General features: G+C 44.7%; 1 protein-coding gene across 1 annotated transcript; it reads right to left on the bottom strand.

Annotated features, from left to right (window-relative positions):
• Positions 1 to 863: 863 nt before the first annotated feature.
• fkbp15b (FKBP prolyl isomerase family member 15b) lies at positions 864 to 25431 on the bottom strand (the record flags this gene model as incomplete). Its single annotated transcript, XM_079221753.1, has 30 exons — positions 864 to 1594; positions 1739 to 1859; positions 2675 to 3432; positions 4496 to 4603; positions 5226 to 5339; positions 5426 to 5518; positions 6256 to 6408; positions 8125 to 8280; positions 8874 to 9010; positions 9645 to 9816; positions 10396 to 10428; positions 11989 to 12091; positions 13180 to 13274; positions 13368 to 13466; positions 13602 to 13711; positions 14205 to 14280; positions 14363 to 14442; positions 14553 to 14637; positions 16345 to 16461; positions 16554 to 16602; positions 16698 to 16846; positions 17440 to 17583; positions 18664 to 18732; positions 18816 to 18965; positions 19070 to 19168; positions 20616 to 20690; positions 20778 to 20847; positions 21063 to 21141; positions 22503 to 22606; positions 25382 to 25431. The coding sequence occupies 30 exons, from the start codon at positions 25429 to 25431 to the stop codon at positions 1517 to 1519; spliced, it is 3726 nt and encodes a 1241-aa protein (XP_079077879.1). The 3' UTR covers positions 864 to 1516.
• Between the last annotated feature and the right edge of the window lie 1642 nt (positions 25432 to 27073).

The following is a 27073-nucleotide window of genomic DNA, read 5'->3' as shown; positions in this document are numbered from 1 at the left end:
AGTCCTCTACCGATATGAGCCGATAAGACTTCTACCGATATGAACGTTTCATGAAGAAGCTCCCAGATCCCTCTGAGCCAGGATCAGACAACATCTGGCTGGACTTAAAGATTGCTTGACTAACTTTGTAAAACACAATGTAGCAAAAACATCAATAAATGGAGTGAATTGCCCGGCTCAAAGCCAGAGGCACACCTGAGGGCTGGACCCCTCGCTCCTGAAGGGGCGGGGCATGGTGGAGCCATGTGACACAGAAACAGGGTCTGAGTGGGGTGTCGCAACAATGGCGTGTGAAGAGGGGCATTTCCTTTCTGAACCACAGCCAAGACGTTCACACACTCTGCATGTTTCAGTGAAGCCTCCTCATAAAGAGGAAGGTGTTCAGTACAGTTTGGCATCACCTGCTCATCCTGCTTTCTGGAAGCTGTAACACTCAGCTTGATCTTTTATTTGGGTCTCCAGCGCCCTCTGCTGGTCTCTGGCAGTCATCCCCAATACTGAAGACATGCTGTATATTTGACAAACTAACTAATAACATTTAAATTGATCAAAAATACCCACATCAAATGATATATCATTTAAGGACACATTTTATGAAGAAGCACCAGGCTTATTTGTTTCCAAGGTTTCTGAAATGCCAACTTTGATAAAAATGTTAAACTCAGGGTTCATACACATTCTGACCAATGGATTCCATAACCTTTCCATGACTTTAAACCAAATTTCTATGACCAAACATTTGGAAAAATGTAGTATTTAAACTAACAATGACAATTCCAACGCATACAGTAAAGCTTAAATGACACAAATGAATGAGACAGTAGTTTGATTAAAAGAATAAACATTTATATAGATGCCTGTATGTATGCCTGCTTATATTTTGAGTCTTTCTTTTAAAAGCATATTCATTATTTCAAACTCAGCGTAAATTAACGTCATGAACACATGAATATAACACATTTACATGACTTTTACTAAACCTTTGGGTTATTTTTTGTCAAGGACTTTTCCAGGCCTGGAAATAACCATTTATAAACTCCATGACTCTTCCAGGTTTTCCATGAGCGTAGGAACTGTAAACTACTACAGACACAATTCCTTTGAAACGCTCACCAACACGCCAAGAGAAACGATGAAGCCAAGACCACAATTTACATGTCATTTATTTCACGGAAGGAATTTCAGGTTAGCAAAAATGTGTAAAAGTTCTATTCTTAAAGCAGCAAGCTAATAATTAAAACCACAGGATTTCTGCTGATTCAACAGACTAATCTGCTACAGTGCAATGTAAAAAGATTGGGACTGAAGTACATCACCAACAGATATCACATAGATATGTTAACTCTTTGTTTTGATTCCTCTGTGAATTACAGCCTTATTTCAAACTGGACTCGATGCCTGGCAGCTGTCAGTCAACACGTCTTCTCCGTCCAATCAGGTCCATCGTCTCCTTTGGGCCCGCCCCTCACAGCTGCTGAAGCTCCTCTTTGAGTGTTGGAGGCAGACTTGTACGACGTCAGTTTAGCCAGTCCAGATCATTGTCCTCCTCTTCATCACCGAAGAGCGGGGTAGGGGGGGGGCGCCCCTTCAAGCTCTGGAAACACAGAGATGATGACATCATTAATGCTGCCAGACAAAACACATGTCTTTTTAAAGCAGTGTGATGGAGGGATAAAACACCACTGGCTGACTGAACATTGACACTAAACACAAGGAAAGGGAGGAGATCCTTCCTCACCATCTCCTCCTCCTCTTCCTCCTCTTCCTCCTCCTCGCTGGGTGCTGCAGGCGGGTTGGCAGGAGTTGTGTTCTGGAAAAATGGCTCCTCTCCATTTTCCTCACGCATTCTCCCAGTCAGACTGAGAGAATAGCCAAAAAAGGGTGAGGAGTACAAAAAGACAGGGAAGAGGAGAAGGGAAGTGGGGATGAAGCAAGCAAGGAAGGAAGGAAGCAAGGAAGGAAGGAAGGAAGGAAGGTTCAGACAGGCAGTTAGTTGGCAGGACTCTGCATGCTGTATAACAGGGTTCAGACACATTCTTACCAATGGGTTTCATGACTTTTCCATGACTTTACACCCAGATTTCACTAAATGTTTGTCATGGAAAGTTTGTTTAAACAGTAAAAAGTGAGTAAATGTAGTATTTAAACTAACAATGAGAACACAAAGCATACAGTAAACCTTAAATGACACAAATGAATGAGACAATAGTTTGATTAAAAGAATAAACATTTATATAGATGCCTGTATGTATGCCTGCTTATATTCTGAGTCTTTCTTTTAAAAGCATATTCATTATTTCAAACTCAGCGTAAATGAACGTCATGAACACATGAATATAACACATTCACATGACTTTTACCAAACTTCTGGGATATTATTTTTTTGAAGGACTTTTCCAGGCCTGGAAATAACCATTTACAAACTCCATGACTCTTCCAGGTTCTCCATGAGCGTAGGAACCCTGGAAGCGGTCCGACCAGAAGTGGCAATAAAGGATCTGCGTGACATTAAAGAGATCAGGTGCTAAAGGGCTAGGATGTTACCCGCCGAAGCTCCGTTATATAGATGCCTGTATGTATGCCTGCTTATATTTTTTGAGTTTATGAAGCCATTGAAAAGGCCGCAGAGTGGAGGCTCAGACTGAACCGCTGTGGTCTAGAGACCAGGACTCACCTCGTGTCCTCTCCTGCGCCGCGAGGCGGTGGAGGTGGGTTGGCTGGGGGTCCGAAGGCCTTCGGAGAAGCCTCATGCATGTCTCCTACATGCTCTGCATTTCTTTCTGACGCAGCTTCCTCTCCGTCCTCAGGTGGTGAACTCTCATCGGGTTCATCATGCAGATCTGCAGACTCGTGTTTTTCCTCCGTAGGGATTTCAGGAGCAGGAAGTCCTGCCGTCTCCTTCTGTGCTTCAGACTCTGATGTCTCTTGCGGTCTCGGTTCTGCCTGGCTTTGTGTCTCTGACCCGGTCTCTGTCTCCGCCCCCTTCTCTGACCCGGTCTCTGTCTCCGCCCCCTTCTCTGACCCGGTCTCTGTCTCCGCCTCCTTCTCTGACCCGGTCTCTGTCTCCGCCTCCTTCTCTGACCCGGTCTCTGTCTCCGCCCCCTTCTCTGACCCGGTCTCTGTCTCCGCCCCCTTCTCTGACCCGGTCTCTGTCTCCGCCCCCTTCTCTGACCCGGTCTCTGTCTCCGCCCCCTTCTCTGCTGCTACTTCCTGGTCCATCTGGGTCTCCGTGACTTGGTGAGAATCTGAATCGGCCTCAATATCTTTTTCCTCTCGGACTTCTCCGTCACCGTTCACATGCACATTCTGTCCGGTCTCCTGTCTTTGTTCCACATCATCACTTTCTTCTTCTTCCTCCTCCTCCTCCTCTTCCTCCTTGCTCGGTCTCAGTGACGCTCCGTCTGAGCCGCTCAGCAGCTGCAGGGTTACATTCTGGAATAGAAATGTCCATATGATTGAGGAAAGGTGTTTGGACAGCCAGTATCACCCACCTCCATTATAGTGAATACAATGTAAGTAAGTGAGTGAGTGAGTGAGTGAGTGAGTGAGTGAGTGAGTGAGTGAGTGAAGCTGGGTATAACTGCTGCCAGGCTTTTAACACATTGTGAGAAGGGAGCAGAGCATCTCTTCACTGGTATCCTGTGTCTTTTAGAATGGCTGGTTGTTAAACCCTGCAGACCTGCAGGCATCAGTGGACCTCTCAAGCTGCGTTTTAGCGAGAGTAGATTACATGCAAAGTCAATGCACAGACACAAATTTTTCGCCGTGAATTTGCGAGTTGAAATTTTCGAACTCTGGCGAAAAATGTGCGTGAATCTGAGTTGCATAAACCAATCAACGTTGAGAAGCTCCGCCTGTCATCACGCCGTCCTGCTGCTGCTGAATCAAACCGCTGCTGGTCCTGAAGGAGCGCTGGCGGATAATATTATATATTATATTATGAACCCAGACATCATGGAGTTTGATGTTCCCACGTATGTGGAGTTTACACAACAAGTATAAAGCAGAACTAGTGGTTATTTCCATGGTGGATGAAGGAAACGGTAACTGTTTTTACGGAGATAAGCCACGCCCCCTTTCAGCAGGTATACAGAGGCATTTGGTGTGAACGCAGCTTGACTCCCCACGAGGTTACTGGAGAGGATTCCTCTCAGGCAGGACAACTGTTCTAAGTCCCTCCTTAAAGTCCCTCATCCTGTATCCTTCTCTAAGTGTAAGCCTCTTGAAGAACACAGCGTGGGGATGAAAGCCCTGGAGACGGAGAGATGGAGCCTTATGAGCTACATTCTGTTTGGAACACCTGCAGTTACAGCTCCTCACCACAGGGGCTGGACCTTTACAGGATGCCTTTTGTTGTAATCATTTGATCTGGTTAAATATTTAATGGGGCTATAAAAAACAGTTATGATTATCATTCTAACGATAAAACACATGTATAGCTGACCACCACTGGGTGAGAGACTACATCCTGTATCGTGTGAAGTGGAGACTTTACCTTAATAGTCGTGACGATCACCTCCAGCACCGCCTGGCCGCTGTACGACTCCCCGAGGTCAAACTCCCCTCGCAGAGAATGAAACACTCCGTTCATCACACGCTTCACCTGCAGGGACACACAGCCTCAATGCTCAGGAGGGATGAGTCACATCACACACAGGCTCTGACCGACAACTTTTAACACATCGTCACATCCGTAATGTTAGAATTATATTCAGGTTGAGCTCTGACTCTCATAAAGGTGCTGGTTCAAACTGAAAGGCTCTAGAGACTTTGCTGTCGGACTTTGCTTGTGTTCACATGAAACACTGTGTTTGTTGGGATGATACTGTACATAGTGAGTTCATCCTCTACTTCTAGACTACTGCAATTCCTTATTATCAGGCTGCTCTAATAAGTCTCTAAAATGAAGAGCTTAACGTACCATATTACCCCACTAGAGAGCTTATAGTACCATATTACCCCACTAGAGAGCTCATAGTATCATATTACCCCACTAGAGACTTCATAGTACCATATTACCCCACTAGAGAGCTTATAGTACCATATTACCCCACTAGAGAGCTCATAGTACCATATTACCCCACTAGAGAGCTCATAGTACAGAGTGGGCGCCAGTGTTCAACTGGTTCTACAATTGTTCTATAATGGTGTGTGTGTGTGTGTGTGTGTGTGTGTGTGTGTGTGTGTGTGTGTGTGTGTGTGTGTGTGTGTGTGTGTGTCCTCACCTCTGCTGAAGTGTCTCCTGAGCTCTCCTCCTCTTCCAGCTTCTTCTCCAGTTCAGCCACTCTTCTGTCCAGTTTCTCCCTTACAGCTACTCCTTGCTGCTCCAAGGCTGTGTACTTAGAGAGAACAACATGCAGTCAGTGAGTGAGTGAGTGAGTGAGTGAGTGAGTGAGTGAGTGAGTGAACTAGTCGTCCATCTTACTTTCTGCTGAAGGACTTGCAGCTCTTCAGTCTCTCCGCGTTGTTGGAGCAAAGTCTGTTCTTCTAAATCTCTCGACTGCTTCAGAACCGTAAACTGTTGAGAGAGAAAGGCCATAAATAAATAAATAAATAAATAAGGAAATCACAGAATCATATATTCGCTTACATAATACTATAAAACCAACTTGTTCTTGATTCAAATTATGGTGAATCCAAGTTTAAAAAAAGAAGTGTAGGAGTCATCTTTTTTTAGTTAAAACGCTTGTGTAGAAAATTATTTGTTTTCTTTGGCGACTTTTTGGTACATGTATTAAAAACATCTGACAAGTTGTGTTCAAGGGATTTTATGTGACCTAGCAATGGTCATCAAAGTAAATAATTAGGAACCTATTATTCATTCATATCAATTATCGAAGCATTTGTAATTCACATAAAACATGAATGGCAGATTGTGCTAAATCTGCTCTGTATTATGACCCCAGATGAAAAGATAAAACAATCAAACTCAAGAAATGACATTATTATTAAAAGGATAACTCTAGCATCATAAAGATGCTGTACTCAGATGTATAAAGAAGACATCATGACTTATATTCATGATATAAGTAATCTCTAGTCTAATAAAGTGACCATAATGTGCAAAATTGGACTTCCTCGTTGAGTCAACAAGCAATGAGACAAACTTTCTGATCACATTGCTTGGACTGGTGTTTGTGTTTATGGTGGCGTTAGCTTGTCTACCTTCTCCTGTAGCTGCGTTAGCTTGTCTACCTTCTCCTGCAGCTGCGTTAGCTTGTCTACCTTCTCCTGCAGCTGCGTTAGCTTGTCTACCTTCTCCTGCAGCTGCGTTAGCTTGTCCTGCAGAGCATCTCTGAGCTCCGTTAGCTCAGCCAGCTGTCGACTGTGCTGCTCTTCAGCAGAGGCCAACATCTGCTCACACTTCTTCTTCCACTCCTCCTCCAGCTCCGCCTGCAGCTGAGACAACTGTGACACATGCAAGGTATACGTTAGTTGGTGGACCCGTGTGCAGCCATGTTCACAATGTAGACCCCATAAAACCTCTTTTATTAAGCCATTACAAGACATTTTCATTTTCTGTCAGAATCCAGAATCCGACCTGGTGGCCCCGAATACCAGCATTAAGAATAACTTTAGAACCAGACCATCTTCTCTCTGATGGTCTCGTTTACTGATGGAGATCTATAGAGGACCAGGACTAGACTGAGGTCTATAGAGGACTAGGACTAGACTGAGGTCTATAGAGGACCAGGACTAGACTGAGGTCTATAGAGGACTAGGACTAGACTGAGGTCTATAGAGGACCAGGACTAGACTGAGGTCTATAGAGGACTAGGACTAGACTGAGGTCTATAGAGGACCAGGACTAGACTGAGGTCTATAGAGGACTAGGACTAGACTGAGGTCTATAGAGGACCAGGACTAGACTGAGGTCTATAGAGGACCAGGACTAGACTGAGGTCTATAGAGGACCAGGACTACACTAAAACTATAGAGGACTAGGACTACACTGAGGTCTATAGAGGACTAGGACTACACTGAGGTCTATAGAGGACCAGGACTAGACTGAGGTCTATAGAGGACTAGGACTAGACTGAGGTCTATAGAGGACCAGGACTAGACTGAGGTCTATAGAGGACCAGGACTAGACTGAGGTCTATAGAGGACCAGGACTAGACTGAGGTCTATAGAGGACCAGGACTACACTAAAACTATAGAGGACTAGGACTACACTGAGGTCTATAGAGGACTAGGACTACACTGAGGTCTATAGAGGACCAGGACTACATGAGGTCTATAGAGGACCAGGACTAGACTGAGGTCTATAGAGGACTAGGACTAGACTGAGGTCTATAGAGGACCAGGACTAGACTGAGGTCTATAGAGGACTAGGACTAGACTGAGGTCTATAGAGGACCAGGACTAGACTGAGGTCTATAGAGGACTAGGACTACACTGAGGTCTATAGAGGACTAGAACTACACTGAGGTCTATAGAGGACCAGGACTAGACTGAGGTCTATAGAGGACTAGGACTAGACTGAGGTCTATAGAGGACTAGGACTACACTGAGGTCTATAGAGGACTAGGACTACACTGAGGTCTATAGAGGACTAGAACTACACTGAGGTCTATAGAGGACCAGGACTAGACTGAGGTCTATAGAGGACCAGGACTAGACTGAGGTTTATAGAGGATTAGGACTAGACTGAGGTCTATAGAGGACCAGGACTAGACTGAGGTCTATAGAGGATTAGGACTAGACTGAGGTCTATAGAGGACCAGGACTAGACTGAGGTCTATAGAGGATTAGGACTAGACTGAGGTCTATAGAGGACCAGGACTAGACTGAGGTCTATAGAGGACCAGGACTAGACTGAGGTCTATAGAGGATTAGGACTAGACTGAGGTCTATAGAGGACCAGGACTAGACTGAGGTCTATAGAGGACTAGGACTACACTGAGGTCTATAGAGGACTAGAACTACACTGAGGTCTATAGAGGACCAGGATTAGACTGAGGTCTATAGAGGACCAGGACTAGACTGAGGTCTATAGAGGACCAGGACTAGACTGAGACTGGTTCAGGACCAGGGGAAAGTTCCTCACTATAACTTGAACTGATGCAGAAGGCGTGTAAGGGAACTCAGAGAGAAGACTTCACATTCCTAGAGTACAGCCACCTGTTCAGAAGCAGCGCTGTTGGTGCTGGTCCTGGCGTTGCGGAGTTGAACTCGAAGCTGGTCCACCTCCTGCTGGCCGCTCTTACGGAGCTCCTCAACCTCCTCGTCTCGACGCTGCCGCTCGGCCTGCCACTTGTTCTTCCTCTCTGAAAACGTCTTCAAGGAAGGGGAACCAACTGTTAGTCGACTCTCACAGAACAAGGACTTCCCATTTCAAAACAGCGTGTTGTTCTGTGCACTGATATCAGGGTTCATACACATCCTGATTAATGCATTTCATGACTTTTCCATGACTTTAAACCAAATGTCCATGACAAACATTTAGTGAAATCTGGGTGTAAACAGTAAAAAGTGAGTAAATGTAGTATTTAAACTAACAATAGAATACAAAGCATACAGTAAACCTTAAATGACTCAAATGAATGAGACAATAGTTTGATTAAAAGAATAAACATTTATATAGATGCCTGTATGTATGCCTGCTTATATTCTGAGTCTTTCTTTTAAAAGCATATTCATTATTTCAAACTCAGCGTAAATGAACGTCATGAACACATGAATATAACACATTTACATGACTTTTACTAAACTTTGGGGATTTTATTTTTTTCAAGGACTTTTCCAGGCCTGGAAATAACCATTTATAAACTCCATGACTCTTCCAGGTTTTCCATGACCGTAGGAACCCTGTGATATGAAGCGCCTCCCCTCTGTAGAGAACCAAAGTCAAGCACTTGAAGCATACTTACTCGTTCCAGGCTCTCTTTGTCCGTCTTCAGGTCCTGCACTTCCTCCTCCATGTTGTTGACTCTCAGCTCCATCTCTTTGCGTCGTTGCTTCTCTGAGCGGTACTGAGCCTGCGTCCTCTCTGCTGCTTCCTGCAGCTCTGGAACATGTGAAGCAGCAGAGTTAAACCGGTTTCTCTCCAGCTCTCATGGATCTGCTTAGTCAGTGAGTAACATCACATATCTTCAGCGTTTCTTTTGTCTTTTCAGGGATTTTTCAGTCCCCAACACATTTCCTGTACATGTGCGCAGCTGGTTCAGCCTCACGTCCGAGTCTGACCGCAGTATTTATGAGTTTACTGGAATCAGACTACGATCAGTGTACCCACCATCCTGGATATCGTTATAAAACAGGACGTTTGAGAGGTGAACACTATTTATTTACTCATGGCATTATTTCCACATGGTTACTCCAGTGAGCTCTGGTCCTCGTATACCTGGTCACAGGTTGTTTGTGCTCATGTTGACCTGTCCCTATGGAATAAACCAGGAATCACTGAAGTCGTGTTCACTGCAGCAATTTTACACTCAAAAACTACGTGAAAACTAAGATGCTACTTGCTGATATCTGCACTCAGCGTAAAGGAACGTCATGAACACATGAATATAACACATTTCCATGACTTATTTTTTTTCAAGGACTTTTCCAGGCCTGGAAATAACCATTTTAAAACGCCATGACTTTTCCAGGTTTTCCCTGACCGTAAGAGCCCCGTGTGTGAAAGCAACGCTCACCTTCCAGCTGTGCTTCCAGGGCAGCGGTGCGTTGGCAGCGCTTCTCGCCGTCCTGCAGCGCTGAGCTCAGTTGACTCTGCAGCGCCGCGGCCGTCTGCTGCTGAGCCGAAGCTTCCAGCTGCAGCTGAGCCAGCTGGGCCGAGGACGAAGACAGATCCTCCGTCAGACGCACCTGTGGAGACGCAGAGGGCGGGAGGGTGAGAGGCCGTCTACAGGGAGGGGAACCCGGGCCACAGAGACAGAGGAACAACATAACAGCCGAGATGAGAGGCTACTGGTGCTACTGGTGCTAGTGGTGTGAGCGGCATGACCCTGTGGGAGGAACACGTGAGTGATGGCTGATGGAAAAGAAGGAAGAACGTTAGTTTAAATGTCATTGAGTATGATATGAGAACGATGATTCCAGTGGCAGGGGTCAGGGGTCAGATCAGGGTCAAACAGTAGTTCCACATGATCCTCACAGTCTGAGCATGTTTGGAAGAGGATTGCCAGATCAGCTGACAATATGTCGCATGTTGAGTGAATTTGAAATTATTTGATTGTTCCTATTGTGCGCTCTACATGGGAATGCGTGGAGACCAAAAGAGAAGGTCTAGACTGTCAATGACGAACTGAGAAGATGTCTTTGCTTTGCTTTCTCAAAACAGCCGCTGATTTGGAGCGCTTACACCATTTCACTTTGTAGTTGTTTTTCCTCCTTCTCTCACTATTTGACCCCAGTCTGGTAGCAGTACAGAGAAAACAGGCTCACCTGGCCGGAGCCCAGGTCCCGAGGCCGAGCATGCTGAGAAGAGAGAGCAGTGAATGCTAGATTGTTCTCAGAGCAGCACTGCAGCCAAACAAGCAGGAGGACGAAGACCGAACCGTTAGCATCAGATGTGTACCAGGACACAGATCATTAATACATATTAATGAGTGCATTACTCAAGTGACAGTCACATGGCATAGAACACAAGATAATGATGCATCACCAGTACTGATCAATCCTCAAGTAGAGTAACCTTAGAAACAGCTGTAAAACCCGATGTATATTTAGATGAGTTTTCTCCCATCAACTTTTCTACTTCTAAACCTTTTACTAGACCCATCCGACCTGACTGCTTAAAGTTCTACCTTTCATTAACACCTTTCTGCTGGATATTATCAATGTTTCTCGAGACTAGAGAGCTGATAGTACCATATTACCCCACTAGAGAGCTCATAGTACCATATTACCCCACTGGAGAGCTCATAGTACCATATTACCCCACTAGAGAGCTCATAGTACCATATTACCCCAATAGAGAGCTCATAGTACCATATTACCCCACTAGAGACTTCATAGTACCATATTACCCCACTACAGAGCTTATAGTACCATATTACCCCACTAGAGACTTCATAGTACCATATTACCCCACTACAGAGCTTATAGTACCATATTACCCCACTAGAGACTTCATAGTACCATATTACCCCACTAGAGACTTCATAGTACCATATTACCCCACTAGAGAGCTCATAGTACCATATTACCCACTAGAGAGCTCATAGTAGCATATTACCCCACTAGAGAGCTCATAGTACCATATTACCCCATTAGAGAGCTTATAGTACCATATTACCCCATTAGAGAGCTTATAGTACCATATTACCCCACTGGAGAGCTCATAGTACCATATTACCCCACTAGAGACTTCATAGTATCATATTACCCCACTAGAGAGCTCATAGTACCATATTACCCCACTAGAGACTTCATAGTACCATATTACCCCACTAGAGAGCTCATAGTACCATATTACCCCACTAGAGAGCTCATAGTACCATATTACCTCACTAGAGAGCTCATAGTACCATATTACCCCACTAGAGATCTCATAGTACCATATTACCCCACTAGAGACTTCATAGTACCATATTACCCCACTAGAGAGCTCATAGTACCATATTACCCCACTAGAGAGCTCATAGTACCATATTACCCCATTAGAGAGCTTATAGTACCATATTACCCCACTAGAGACTTCATAGTACCATATTACCCCACTAGAGAGCTCATAGTACCAAAGTACTGAGCAGGACATTTAACACTAAAATAAACACATCAGTGCTCTCCGGTGGACACACGTTGCATTACAGACACTGTTTCTAAACTACATAACAGATCGTTGGCTTTTCTCGGAGGATACTTTCACATTTTGCATCTACTTGGTTTCCAGGACACTGTACCCAGGCCAGCTGTGCTGCATTTAAGACTCAGATCACAAAGGTATGACAGCACTCTGGTGTATGTGATGATAATAAACCACCATCTACTAATGTCAGCATAGCATGAGAGTAAATCAGTCTTGTGTGTCCTCACCTTGTCCTGCTCCGCCTGCAGTAATCTGGCCTGGTTCTGCTCACTGGATGACTTGAGGGAGTCGTTCCTCTGTTCCAGCAGCAGGTTACTCTGCTCCACATACCTAGACCACCACGGCACAGTCGCATTACATCCACCTCAAGCACAGCGACAACACCTTCCTGATGCTTCTGACCCACTTTTTACTGATCTCACGGAAATGAGAAGTGTGTTTAAAAAAAAAACTAAAACTGTACTATCTCCTCATCCACAGTTCCGAACTAATTCATTTGAATTGCTAAAGTACTGTAACCCTTGTGAGTAAATACGTGGTGGTTTACTTTTTTTTTTTTAAAGATCGTTACATTTGAATAATTCCATAAGCTCCTCAACATGACTAAGCGATTATAACATTTTACTAAAGCGCTCATAAGTACCTCTAACAACGTCTGATCAGTATTGGTGTCTCGCACTGCGAAGCAGGAACCACTGTTTTTTTGTTTGTTTTTTTGGGCGTTTCGAGGTCCTGCGATCTCATTGGTCCTCTGACCCGTCTGAAAGCATGCGTGTCAGATGACACGTGCAGAAGGAGACGGTCATTTATGCCAAGCACCTTATGGTGCGAGCAAGATTCAGGTCAAAGTAGGTAATTGAACCGAAAAACACGGTTTTGGGCTGAATATGCTTCCTAAAATGTAAATGCTTGTGATTATTATTGCAGATCTTGATGATTTAGGTCGTAATCTTTCTAAAGGTGTGCAGTATTACTCTGTGCCATGATGGGAAGGCACGGAACAATACAATTAAAAAACCTGGGGCGCAATCAAGGAGTCATTTTTTGATCAGACTCTTGATTTTTGATTATATTTATGCAGAAAATCACAGTGACAGTGAGGAGGAGATGTGGACAACACAGATCACAGGCCCAGTTCAACCAGATGCTGCTCATCATTCCTATCAGTTACATTGTTTTTTATAAATCCAATAATTTCAGTTTCACACTGCAGCATGATGGGATTGATTACACAGAAGCACTGTCTCTCAAAAAAAAGATCAAATCAAAATGTATCCCTATTTTATCCTTCAAGCTATTCGAAACTAAACTAAATAAAAGTCACATAGTGGAGCTTTAACAGAAGAGCTCACGTTATCCTACGTACATCTCTATTGGAAATAGTCAGCTATAATTATGACTTTAACACTTTGACTCACCTCTGGTTCTGGTTGATGAGCTCCCCGATTTTACGGTTTTGCTCCTCAATGCGAGAGCTTTTCTCAAAGACTTCCTTCTTTAAACAGTCATTTTCCTAAAAATAAAAGTAGAGTTTTCAGAACACAGAATGATTCCAGTACAGCGGCAGATAAAGAAACTGTGATAAACTGGAGATGAGGCAGCATACCTGGATAATTCTTTGGATGTTGTGCATGATCATGGAGGTTTCCATTGACATGCTAGGAACTGCCATGGAGAGACTCCCCTGCCTCTGAAGGTCATCCATCTGTTCAAGGAAAACAAAAGACAAGAACCAGATGCATCTCCTGAAGGCCAGCGGAGTGAAAGGGAGGTCATCTCCTGATGCCCTAAATCCTACACACTGGCCCTTTAAAGCCTCTTAGTCGTACAGTGTATATACCTTTGAGGACAGTTGATCAACTTTATCTGCTACTTTTCCCACAGATAAGCGGATCTCTGTGTTGTGCTGTCGGGCTTCGGTCATCAAGAAGGACGTCACGTCGCTGGAGCCTGAGAGCAACGCGATCAAAGGGTTAGGAATCTGTAACAGTTTGAATCAAAGAGAGCAACGCGATCAAAGGGTTAGGAATCTGTAACAGTTTGAATCAAAGAGAGCAACGCGATCAAAGGGTTAGGAATCTGTAACAGTTTGAATCAAAGAGAGCAACGCGATCAAAGGGTTAGGAATCTGTAACAGTTTGAATCAAAGAGAGCAACGCGATCAAAGGGTTAGGAATCTGTAACAGTTTGAATCAAAGAGAGCGACGCGATCAAAGAGTTAGGAATCTAAGGGTTAGGAATCTATAACAGGAATCTGTAACAGTTTGAATCTAACAGTCAAACTCAAAACGCTCTCACAACGAGTCGCATGTTGATTACGTGTCAAGAGTTTAGGGCCCAGGTTTACTAACCAGACTTCCTTTTACATTTCACTCTGCACATCCCTCTACACAGACACTCCACTGATCAGAACGGCTTCCTGTAATTGAACGGGGTCTCTTACCCATGTATGCAGGGTAGACCTGGCCAACAGGCTGCAGCTGAGATGGAGCCACCGCGCTCTGTGTGTAGGGGTAAGGCTGTGGAACGACGTCATGTTAACAGATGTGTCCAGGATGTACTGATGAGGAGGAGGCAGTACACATGTGGATGGAATCTCACCTGAAAGGCATGGCTGCTGCCCGCAGCGCTCATAACAGGAAGTAAGGCAGAAGGTGCAGCAGTGTGAGGATGAGGATATACTGCAGGAGAGAAAGAAAATTAATTAAGGAACTTACCGAGAAATAGACAAACATACTGTCCACCATCAGAGGAAACTGTGTTTGTAATCAGAGCTGCTGGAGACGGTTACCGTGTGCTGAAGCCGGAGCCGCAGTGGAGATCTGCACTGGAGGCGGAGACGCAGGCCGGTCCTTTGCTCGGCTGCCACTGGTGTCCTGAGATCAAGCCAGCAGGGACACACAGTCAGTAACGACACCAGACAGACATGTCATAGGGGCACACAGTCAGTAACGACACCAGACAGACATGTCATAGGGGCACACAGTCAGTAACGACACCAGACAGACATGTCATAGGGACACACAGTCAGTAACGACACCAGACAGACATGTCATAGGGGCACACAGTCAGTAACGACACCAGACAGACATGTCATAGGGACACACAGTCAGTAACGACACCAGACAGACATGTCATAGGGACACACAGTCAGTAACGACACCAGACAGACATGTCATAGGGACACACAGTCAGTAACGACACCAGACAGACATGTCATAGGGGCACACAGTCAGTAACGACACCAGACAGACATGTCATAGGGACACACAGTCAGTAACGACACCAGACAGACATGTCATAGGGGCACACAGTCAGTAACGACACCAGACAGACATGTCATAGGGACACACAGTCAGTAACGACACCAGACAGACATGTCATAGGGGCACACAGTCAGTAACGACACCAGACAGACATGTCATAGGGACACACAGTCAGTAACGACACCAGACAGACATGTCATAGGGGCACACAGTCAGTAACGACACCAGACAGACATGTCATAGGGGCACTGCAGATATGTCCACCAAGTTAAAGAACAGGCTGGTGAAACTCCTCTGGAGCCACATGAGACATTTAACCGACATTTAATTTTCAGAGTTTCTATTGAGGTTGTTGAATTTGTATTTGATCTGTAACACCAGGAAACAAACAAGACAAGAAACTTAACAAGGTACAAGAATCATGAAATATACACACAGTGGAATGCCAGACTCTTGTTTGAGGACAGTTTAGTTCATTCCATTTCAAAAGGCCTAAAGCAGCTGTGTCAACATTAATGCAAACATTAGTGATATCGAAGGTTAAGAACTGTCCTTAATAGATTTGAATGAGATGTCAAGTAGTTTGGAAGCTTCACCAGCAGAGCTTTCTAAATGAAAAACATGAGAATGAATGAGAATGAAGCACGGACCGCCTGGCGTCACTTTTTATGACATCATCACCCTAAAAACATAGATTTTGTCTTGTGTGTTATGTGCATGTAATGCATGGTGCTGCTAGATTGCTGCTGCCTCTCTTTGTGTACGGCAAGCAGGAGAGCACACACCTTTAGACCAGTCCAAATGTTGTTGTTTGAAGGGAAAACGCCAACAAGACTGGTTTAAGCAGAATATTTCTTTAGCTAAAAACACGTTGTAAACTTTTTTTTTATTAGGTATGACTTTTGGACTTGACAATGCTCTGGAGTTACTGTAAATGTTTGGATCACATGAGTCTGAAACAATCCCAAGCAGCCACAATATAAGTCTAAATATTGCAGCATACTCATGACATTAGCGGACGTTTTTCCAAAATGCCATCACTTAGTAATGTTACCCTAGTAGTCATTTGTGTAAAATGTTTATAATTAGGATACGAATGATGGAGTTATGGCCAAAAGCATTTTGTGAGGTCACAGCGACCTTTAAATTTGACCACAAAAATCCCCAAAAGTAGTTTTGTGCCAAATTTGAAAACAATCCCTCAGAGCGTTCCTCACATATTGTGTTCAAAAAAAATGGGACGGACACCCTGAGAATATAATAAATGTAAAACATTGCAAGACGCATTCTTTAAAGTGGACAGTCAGATGTGCAGACCTCCAGCTCAGAGTCGCTGGAGTCGGGCTGGCCGCCCCCCCCCGTCAGAAAGGGCAACATGGGCTGGCCCATCTTGGCCATGCGAGAGATCAGCTTGGCCTTTGTGGCGTCTGGATTCTAAAGGTCGACAGAAGAGATCCTCCATTAATACACCTGCAAAACAAGTGAGCAGAGTGAATATGAAGTTGTTAATAAGTGAGGGTGCTTACTGCCAGCTGTTCACTGAGTGAGTTTGACTTGGCACGAAGCGGCGGGTCGCTGCAAAACACAGAAAAGCCAAGAAACGGATCATCTTAAGTGACAGAAGAGTTCAAGATGATGCCGCCAACCGTTTCCCGAGGTGGAAGTCTCACCCTGGTCTACCGGGACCGGAGGCCGTGGTCTGGACCGGGGGCTCCGGGGCCAGATTCTCCACATTGAGGACCGGGGAAGGAACCGGGGACGGAGCAGCCGAGCCTCTGGAGCTGCCGCTGACGGACCCGCTGTCCTTGGAAAACTTCACCTAAGGCACAAGAGGAAAAACAGAAAAGGCTTCAGCTCAGTCACCAACATTACAAGCAACAGGGTTCAGACACATGTTGACCAATGGATTTCAGGACTTTTTCATGACCAAAAAAACAAATAAACCAAATGTCCATGACAAACATTTAGTGAAGTCTGGGTGTAAACAGTAAAAAGTGAGTAAATGTAGTATTTAAACTAACAATGAGAACACAAAGCATACAGTAAACCTTAAATGACTCAAATGAATGAGACAATAGTTTGATTAAAAGAATAAACATTTATATAGATGCCTGTATGTATGCCTGCTTATATTCTGAGTCTTTCTTTTAAAAGCATATTAATTATTTCAAACTCAGCGTAAATGAACGTCATGAACACATGAATATAACACATTTACATGACTTTTACCAAACTTCTGGGATATAATTTTTTTCAAGGACTTTTCCAGGCCTGGAAATAACATTTTAAAATGTCATGACTCTTCCAGGTTCTCCATGAGCGTAGGAACCCTGGAAGCGGTCCGACCAGAAGTGGCAATAAAGGATCTGCGTGACATTAAAGAGATCAGGTGCTAAAGGGCTAGGATGTTACCCGCCGAAGCTCCGTTTCAAAGACCAGAGTGCTGTTGGCCGGCACTCGGTTGGGGACGCCCTTGGCTCCGTACGCTTGGTGGGCCGGGATGACGATGAGGCGCCGGCCGGCCTTCTTCAAGCCCAGCATCCCTTCCTCCCAGCCCTGCTCACACAGAGAAGGTAGTTATACTGATGTCATAATGTGATGACGAAGCACATATTGTCACAGTTATTACTACTCTTGGAAAGTAGAATTCTTGTCTGGAATACCAAACAGACTAGACTCAAAGTCCACACACTCATATAGATCGAGCAATTCAAAAACTCAGGTTCTAGTGACTGTTTTACATGAAAAATATATATGCTGTGCTGTTGTCTACATGCATGTATATTTAAATATGTATTTTTTATCTATACAATCATTAGTAGAAGAGCACTAGATGACCGACAGATCCTCTCAGAGAGCAAACATCCTGTCCATTAAGGCAACGGGGACAGAAACATCCTTCTCAAATCAAGCTGAAACATTACTTATACATGGCGATGGATTAAAGGGAAGTATTCTCTCTTTGGGGCATTTTATTCAGTGAGAAAGGCCCCTGGTTTGCTTCTGCACCAGCCAGACTTACCGACTGGCTTTCAGAGGAGAAACGTGAGAGGAAGAAGCACCTGGTTACCTTGGTGGTGTCAACATGTTCAGAGCACTACTTCTGGAGTGAACTTCAGGTTATGCTCTGCTCTGGGACATGTCCAGCTCTCCAGTGGACACATAAACTCTCTGACACACTTCTCATGGAGGTAGCGTGACTTTCATCTATAAAAAGCCTCCATACATGTTACTGTATTGTTGACTACGTACTTTTCCAGTGATCTGATTGGTCAGTAGTTGAAACCCGCTGGTTAACTTCAGCCTAGACCTTTGTAATGTTCATATGTCATTTACCAGAGCTCAAAGATGAACTGCACTTTATTTACAGTTTCCAGATCAGTGCAAAATGACCAGTCATCATATCTACATTATGAATAATTTCTCAAATTGTCTTTCTTGCCAGAACCAACATGTGATATCGTTTTACTGGATACAAAGATCAAAGAGACTGAAGCCTATAGTAACACAAAGGACCAGAGGAAAATAAATGTTCAATGTGTATGTATTAATACCAATATGTGACAGTATGAGTGTCTCCTCCTGGGGACTGAACTAAGCCGCTCTTATTATTTCATAAAGTCCATTCAGACTCACTTTGATCACTTTCCCGGCTCCGATCTTCAGGCGCAGCAGCTTGTCCTTGTTCTGGTTGGAGTCGAACATCTGCAATGGTTTCATGGTTCAGTGAGTCAAACCCTCAGGGACGGAGACGCAATGACAAGGAAACAATGGAGGAAGCGTGCGACCTGGCCAATGGCGTGGTCCTGCAGCAGCCAGCCCGTGTACACCACCTCCAGCGAGTCTCCGGTCTCCACGGCCGGGCCCTCGCCCAAACCCAGATCCTGGACCAGCACGGCATCCAGCGAGACCTCGCTGTTCACTTTGGCCAAACACACCTGAGCACATGAGAGTCCGTATGTAATGGGCAACACGACTCCTGCGTAGCTGAGAGTAACCCCAGGGTGCTGCAGGGGGATCCTGATGCAGCACAGCCACGCACCTCTTTGCAGAAGTCCCATGAAGCCTTGTCCGACTCGAACATCAGGGACCAGTTCTGCCTCTGCTCATCGTAGAACGTGCAGTAGTTGTTTGGCTGTACCTGCAGGACAAACAGAACATGTGATCAGTCATGGACCACTTCCTGTTTCTTCCTTTCTCATCGGCAACTTGCTCCGTGAGCAGCAACTTGCTCCGTGAGCAGCAACTTGCTCTACAAGTTGCCCTCTGCAGGAATCCCTTCTGTGTTTTAGTGCTGTTCTGTTTGAAAGTATTTATCTCCACAGTGACAAACACAACTTTGTAAATGTTTGGGAGTTGATACATTGCAGAAGAAAATTATAAAATTTGACTGAAAGAAATATTTACAATGTTGACAATAAAGATAATTTTTCTTCTACAACATACAGACACATGAGCACAGCTGATCCCAGTAATCTCCTCCTGGGGCTTCTGGCGAAGGCGATTGGAGCCACATGATCTAAACTGCTCCACTGATTGAATCACAATCATAAACGGTGTATTGCCGTCTGCTCATACTCCACTTGGTGGTTGGTTCATAACAATAAACACAGTATAATAGTATCAAGACTATGATATGATATGATAGGCTATGGAATATAAAACCCAAACAAATGTATAAGAATATGTTGCACAGTATGTAGTACACTCCTATATTATCTCCAAGTAGTACTAGTAGTACTCTCCTATACTGTATCCTAGTAGTACTCTCCTATATTGTGTCCTAGTAGTACTAGTAGTACTCTCCTATATTGTATCCTAGTAGTACTAGTAGTACTCTCCTATATTGTCTCCTAGTAGTACTAGTAGTACTCTCCTATACTGTCTCCTAGTAGTACTAGTAGTACTCTCCTATATTGTCTCCTAGTAGTACTCTACTATACTGTCTCCTAGTAGTACTAGTAGTACTCTACTATATTGTATCCTAGTAGTACTAGTAGTACTCTACTATATTGTCTCCTAGTAGTACTAGTAGTACTCTACTATACTGTCTCCTAGTAGTACTCTACTATACTGTCTCCTAGTAGTACTAGTAGTACTCTACTATATTGTCTCCTAGTAGTACTCTACTATATTGTCTCCTAGTAGTACTAGTAGTACTCTACTATATTGTCTCCTAGTAGTACTGGTAGTACTCTACTATACTGTCTCCTAGTAGTACTAGTAGTACTCTACTATATTGTCTCCTAGTAGTACTAGTAGTACTCTACTATATTGTCTCCTAGTAGTACTAGTAGTACTCTACTATATTGTCTCCTAGTAGTACTGGTAGTACTCTACTATATTGTCTCCTAGTAGTACTCTACTATATTGTCAATATAACAATCAGATATATAACCATATTTCAAAGAGTGTCAATCTTAAAATAAAGTGTGTGATGAAGCGTTGGACTTGTTATCAGTTAGGAAACATTTACAGATGTAGAAATGATTAGAATCTTTCCCCCGTTGCTGGACGTATGCAGAGTGTGTATTCCTCTCATGAATATCTGCTCATACGTGTCCATCACTCTTTAGGTGTCCACTCACCGTGAAAACAAAGCCCAGGTGGACCCTGGCAGCGGCCACAGGTTTCTGCTGGCTCAAGTACAGGAGCAGCTTGTACTGCAAGGAAGAAGAGGTGCATTATTCATCAAAATCAAAAGTCACACCAATAATCTCAAACAAGTGACCAATTATCAAACCTCCGACCTCTTTTGTCGTGTGGTTGCCCAGAACGGCTGCTCCCAGCTTCCCCTGCTTCACGTACTGTCCATTGATGCTGCACACGGACAAGAGGCAGACAGGCTTCAATGCACTTGGTATGAGAGGATCTGGGAGTTGTTATTGATACGCAGTCTCTTATGGAAATCCACTGCATCGTTACACTTTTTAAGTTAAGCTAAATAGTTATTGTGGTGAGTGAATAGTTGTAGACTTTTTTACATTTAGAAAACATGTGAAAAAGCTTAAAAAATAAGAGATTCTGCTCCTCACTATCTGAAGGCTTGGACTGCTGTGGCCAGTAGCACTGCAGGAGCCGTCGGTGCTGGAGCCGGCTTCTGATTGGCTGCTACTGCAAACAAACAGAAGGCAGATTTCAGTTCAGCCTCCACGTCGTGGCTGAATCTGGCGCCACTGACGTCTACTTTCTGATCGTCTTCGGTCTGAACGAAGATCGTCTTCCGTCTGATTGTCTGATCGTCTTCAGTCTGATCGTCTGATCGTCTTCCGTCTGATCGTCTGCCGTCTGATCGTCTTCCGTCTGATCGTCTTCCGTCTGAACGAAGATCGTCTTCCGTCTGATCATCTGATCGTCTTCCGTCTTCCATCTTTCGTCTGATCGTCTGATCGTCTTCCGTCTGATCGTCTTCCGTCTGATCGTCTTCCGTCTGATCGTCTTCCGTCTGATCATCTGATCGTCTTCCGTCTGATTGTCTTCCGTCTGATCATCTTCCGTCTGAACGAAGATCGTCTTCCGTCTGATCGTCTTCCGTCTGATCGTCTTCCGTCTGATCGTCTTCCGTCTGATTGTCTGATCGTCTTCCGTCTGATCGTCTTCCGTCTGATCGTCTTCCGTCTGATCGTCTGATCGTCTTCCGTCTTCCGTCTGATCGTTTTCCGTCTTTCGTCTGATCGTCTTCCGTCTGATCGTCTTCCGTCTGATCGTCTGATCGTCTTCCGTCTTTCGTCTGATCGTCTTCCGTCTGATCGTCTTCCGTCTGATCGTCTTCCGTCTGATCGTCTGATCGTCTTCCGTCTTTCGTCTGATCGTCTTCCGTCTGATCGTCTGATCGTCTTCCGTCTTTCGTCTGATCGTCTTCCGTCTTTCGTCTGATCGTCTTCCGTCTTTCGTCTGATCGTCTTCCGTCTGATCGTCTGATCGTCTTCCGTCTGATCGTCTGATCATCTTCCGTCTGATCGTCTGATCGTCTGATCGTCTGATCGTCTGATCGTCTTCCGTCTTCCGTCTGATCGTTTTCCGTCTGATCGTTTTCCGTCTTTCGTCTGATCGTCTTCCGTCTGATCGTCTTCCGTCTGATCGTCTGATCGTCTGATCGTCTTCCGTCTGATCGTCTGATCGTCTTCCGTCTGATCGTCTGATCGTCTTCCGTCTTTCGTCTGATCGTCTTCCGTCTGATCGTCTTCCGTCTGATCGTCTGATCGTCTTCCGTCTTTCGTCTGATCGTCTTCCGTCTGATCGTCTTCCGTCTGATCGTCTTCCGTCTGATCGTCTGATCGTCTTATCGTCTTCCGTCTGATCGTCTTCCGTCTGATCGTCTTCCGTCTGATCGTCTGATCGTCTTCCGTCTGATCGTCTTCCGTCTGATCGTCTGATCGTCTGATCGTCTTCCGTCTTTCGTCTGATCGTCTTCCGTCTGATCGTCTTCCGTCTGATCGTCTTCCGTCTGATCGTCTTCCGTCTGATCGTCTTACCTGAATTGGAGTTCTTTCGGGGCTGTTTGGGCGCCGTGTACTGGAAGGACTCGTTCCCCTGACTGCCTTGCTGGTCCAGTCCAAACAGGGAGGCCAGCTTGGCTCTGCAAGAAGAACAAGAGAGGAGATCATCTTCATGCGGTTACTGCCAGGTCACTCTATCAGGGTTCATACACATTCTGACCAGTGCATTTCATGACTTATCCATGACTGTAAACCAAATGTCCATTACAAACATTTAGTGAAGTCTGGGTGAAAACAGTAAAAAGTGAGTAAATGTAGTATTTAAACTAACAATGAGAATACAAAGCATACAGTAAACCTTAAATGACACAAATGAATGAGACAATAGTTTGATTAAAAGAATAAACATTTATATAGATGCCTGTATGTATGCCTGCTTATATTTTGAGTCTTTCTTTTAAAAGCATATTCATTATTTCAAACTCAGAGTAAATGAACACATGAACACATGAATATAACACATTTACATGACTTTTACTAAACTTTTGAGATTTTATTTTTTTCAAGGACTTTTCCAGGCCTGGAAAAAAACATTTTAAAACTCCATGACTCTTCCAGGTTTTCAGACCGTGAGAACTCTGTCTATGATCACAGATCAAAGCCTCTCCTCTCCATCTCAGGGGTCGCCTCAACCGCTCTTAACCTTTGAACCCAAATGTATGAAAGCTGCAATATCTCCAAGACGACTGAGCAAACACCATTCGCTAAACACGGATAAAAGAAAACAGTGTGAAAGTTCTTTCTTGGACTCAGAAAAAAGTAGTACTATATTGGCCATAGATAAAGCAACCACCTCAATCACAGGCACACGTCTCAGTGTTTGGAACAATCTCAAGACAAGACAGACTGACCCCTGGAACGCCTTCCACTGGTAATCACCGGCATCTCCCAAAGCCGCCATGTTGAAGCCTGGAGGCCCTCGGCTCCTTCTCGTGTACGTTAGCGTAGGTTCACCCCTCCAGCCGGCTCCTCACCTCACACCAGCGTGGTAGATTCTACACTGGACCCGGCGCCGGTGCCGCTGAGCCCGGATAGAGGCTCCTCTAACGGGCAGCATGTGAGGGGAGTCCCATGACTTCATGAACACTGCTGCTTGTTCACCAGATCACACACTGCTGCCTCTCACACACACACACACACACACAGTGCTGCACACACACTGCTGCCTCTCACACACACACACACACACACACACACACACACACACAGTGCTGCACACACATAGCTGCCTCTCTCACACACACACACACACACTGCTGCCTCACACAACGGCAGACAGACAGTCAATGAAGCAGACAGACAGAGAGTCAGTCAGACAGACAGTCAGATGCACACACACAGTCAGACAGTCACACACACACAGACAGACAGGCAGACACACACAGTCAGACAGACAGGCAGACACACAGTCAGACAGACACACACACACACACACACAGTGCTGCACACACACTGCTGCCTTACACAACGGCAGACAGACAATCAATGAAGCAGACAGACAGTCAGTCAGACAGACAGAGAGTCAGTCAGACAGACAGAGAGTCAGTCAGACAGAGAGTTGCACACACACAGTCAGACAGACAGGCAGAGAGTCAGACAGACAATCACACACACACAGTGAGACAGTCAGTCAGTCAGACAGACAGACAGACACACACAGGCAGACAGACAGACAGACAGGCAGAGTCAGTCAGACACACAGTCAGTCAGTCAGTCAGTCAGACAGTCAGGCAGAGACAGGCAGACAAACACACACTCAGACAGACAGGCAGACACACAGACAGTCAGTCAGACAGACAGACAGTCAATCAGACAGACACAAACACACAGTCAGACAGGCAGTCAGTCAGACAGACACAAACACACACAGTCAGTCAGTCAGACACACAGTCAGTCAGACAGACAGACACACACAGTCAGACACACAGCCAGTCAGTCAGACAGACACACACAGTCAGTCAGTCAGACACAAACACACACAGTCAGACAGGCAGACACACAGTCAGTCAGTCAGACACACACACACACACAGTCATACAGGCAGACAGACAGACAGGCAGTCAGTCAGACAGGCAGTCAGTCAGACAGAAACACACACAGTCAGACAGACACAAACACACACAGTCAGTCAGTCAGACACACAGTCAGTCAGTCAGTCAAACAGACAGACAGGCAGTCAGTCAGTCAGTCAGTCAGACACACACACAGTCAGGCAGACAGTCATACAGGCAGAACAACGCGTGGTCAGAGTGAGATGTATCAAAGCCTTCATGAAGTCTCCTAATGAGGACGGTGTGTTTATAGGCTAGTCTGTTCAGACTCAATGAGTTCACAACATCACAACATCCGTTTAGAGTTCACACACACAACCTACACGTGTAAAACACGACCCTCTGTGCTGTCAGTAGATCTGACCCCTGTGTGCCAGCAGGGTGTTGGTTCATCCGACGCAACCCGGTGCTGTCCACGTGACACCGGATGAAAACACCTGTGACGTCAGCTGCTAACGTCACACGCGTTGCGGGTCTGGTGTGACGTCTCAGAGTCCGAGCCTTTGATGTTCTCCTGAAACAACTGCATTCACACATTCTGTGTGAGCTGACACTGCTGGAGAGAGTTCATGCTACACAGCCATGTTGTAGCATGAAGTGCCTGTACAGCCGAGGGGGCAACGACCCAACAACCTGCAGGTGGTTCCCTCACAGCTGTTACCCAACAACCTGCAGGTGGTTCCCTCACAGCTGTTACCCAACAACAAGCGTTTGCCAGACGTCTCGTGCCCCAGGAAGCCAGCCTTGCTCCATGGTGAGCTCGTTAGCTCGCAGGCTAACATGCTAGCAGGCTAGCAGACTCACCCTCCGGTGGGAGACAGGAAGTCCCCCTCTTCGTCGTCTCCCCCGAACATCTCCGGCGTCTGAAGCCTTTCCTTAGCTCATTAAACAAGGACACAAAATGTGTGAGCTGCTTTTGACATGACTAGTTTGTTGCGATAGGACTTCCTCTTCCTGTTGGAGCTGGAATCAGCTGACTTTCCACCTGATCCCAATTCAGTTAGCGCCGGTGACCACTGGAGGGCGCCAGAGACTACGTCACCTGACCAACGGCCCTGTGGTCAACCCTGACCTTTGACCTCACAGAAGGGTTACAGGAGAGCATCATGCAGGGTTCTTACGGTCATGGAAAACATGGAAAAGTCATGTAAATGTGTTATATTCATGTGTTCATGACGTTCATTTACGCTGAGTTTGAAATAATGAATATGCTTTTAAAAGAAAGACTCAGAATATAAGCAGGCATACATACAGGCATCTATATAAATGTTTATTCTTTTAATCAAACTATTGTCTCATTCATTTGAGTCATTTAAGGTTTACTGTATGCTTTGTGTTCTCATTGTTAGTTTAAATACTACATTTACTCACTTTTTACTGTTTACACCCAGACTTCACTAAATGCTTGGTCATATAAATTTGGTTTAAAGTCATGAATCCACTGGTCTGGATGTGTGTGAACCCTGGTCATTTCGTAATAGAACAATTGCATACATGTGGCATAAATGACACAAACAAAGAAAAAAGTAATACATATTATTAACTAAATGTAAACTTACATGACTTTAAAATCCTGCTGCTGGTTTATAAAGCACTGAATGGTTTAGGGCCTAAGTATGTTTGTGATCTGCTGCTACCTTATGAACCATCCTGACCCTCAGGTCGTCTGGGACGGGTCTACTTTCTGTTCCAAGAGTCAGAACTAAACATGGAGAAGCAGCGTTCAGCTTTTCTGCTCCACACATCTGGAACAAGGTCCTGAGAGCTGCAGGTCTGCTGAGACCCTCATAGACCCTCATAGACCCTCATAGACCCTCATAGACCCTCAGCTCCTTTAAGTCCACAGTGAAGACTTTTCTGTTTGCTGCTGCCTTTAACTGAACCAGATTCAATTACTGCATCTCACTACTGCATTTTATTTCTTAAACTGCACTGCAACTTTTATTCAACTTTTATTTTTTATTTTGCTCTTTCTACTTTTATTTTGCTTTTTGACTGTTTTAATGTTTTCTTAACTGTTTTTAAATCTGCATTATGTTTTGATGGTTTTATGTGAAGCACTTTGAATCGCCTTGTTGTTGAAATGTGCTCTACAAATAAACTTGCCTTGCCTTACATTTGAAAGAAGACAAAAAGAGACAAATCTTATGTTGCCTCATAGATTGTATTCGTGACGTCAGAGAGGAGATGGACATAACTTCTGCTCCTTTTGTGGAAATGTTGGTAAAACATCATTTATTTTTTCCCCACTATATATTAGTCATTTATGTTACTAAGGCAACATATGTCAAACTTTAGAATATGTTATTATTGTTTTCATTAATGTACCAATTGACCTTTTATCTTATTTTAAATGTATGACTGCATTCTCTATATACTCTGATGTATAAAGCTCATATATCTACTGTAAGTGATACAGTTCATTTAATAAAGTTCTGAAAAAGGAAAGCAATAAGCAAATCAAAAGCAGTTTGTCAAACAGAGACACATTTCACC

This window comes from Taurulus bubalis (genome assembly GCF_910589615.1).
Source record: "Taurulus bubalis genome assembly, chromosome: 8".
NCBI classification, from domain to species: domain Eukaryota; kingdom Metazoa; phylum Chordata; class Actinopteri; order Perciformes; family Cottidae; genus Taurulus; species Taurulus bubalis.
The sequence above is the reverse complement of the archived record's forward strand: the minus strand, read 5'-3'. Positions and strand labels throughout refer to the sequence as shown.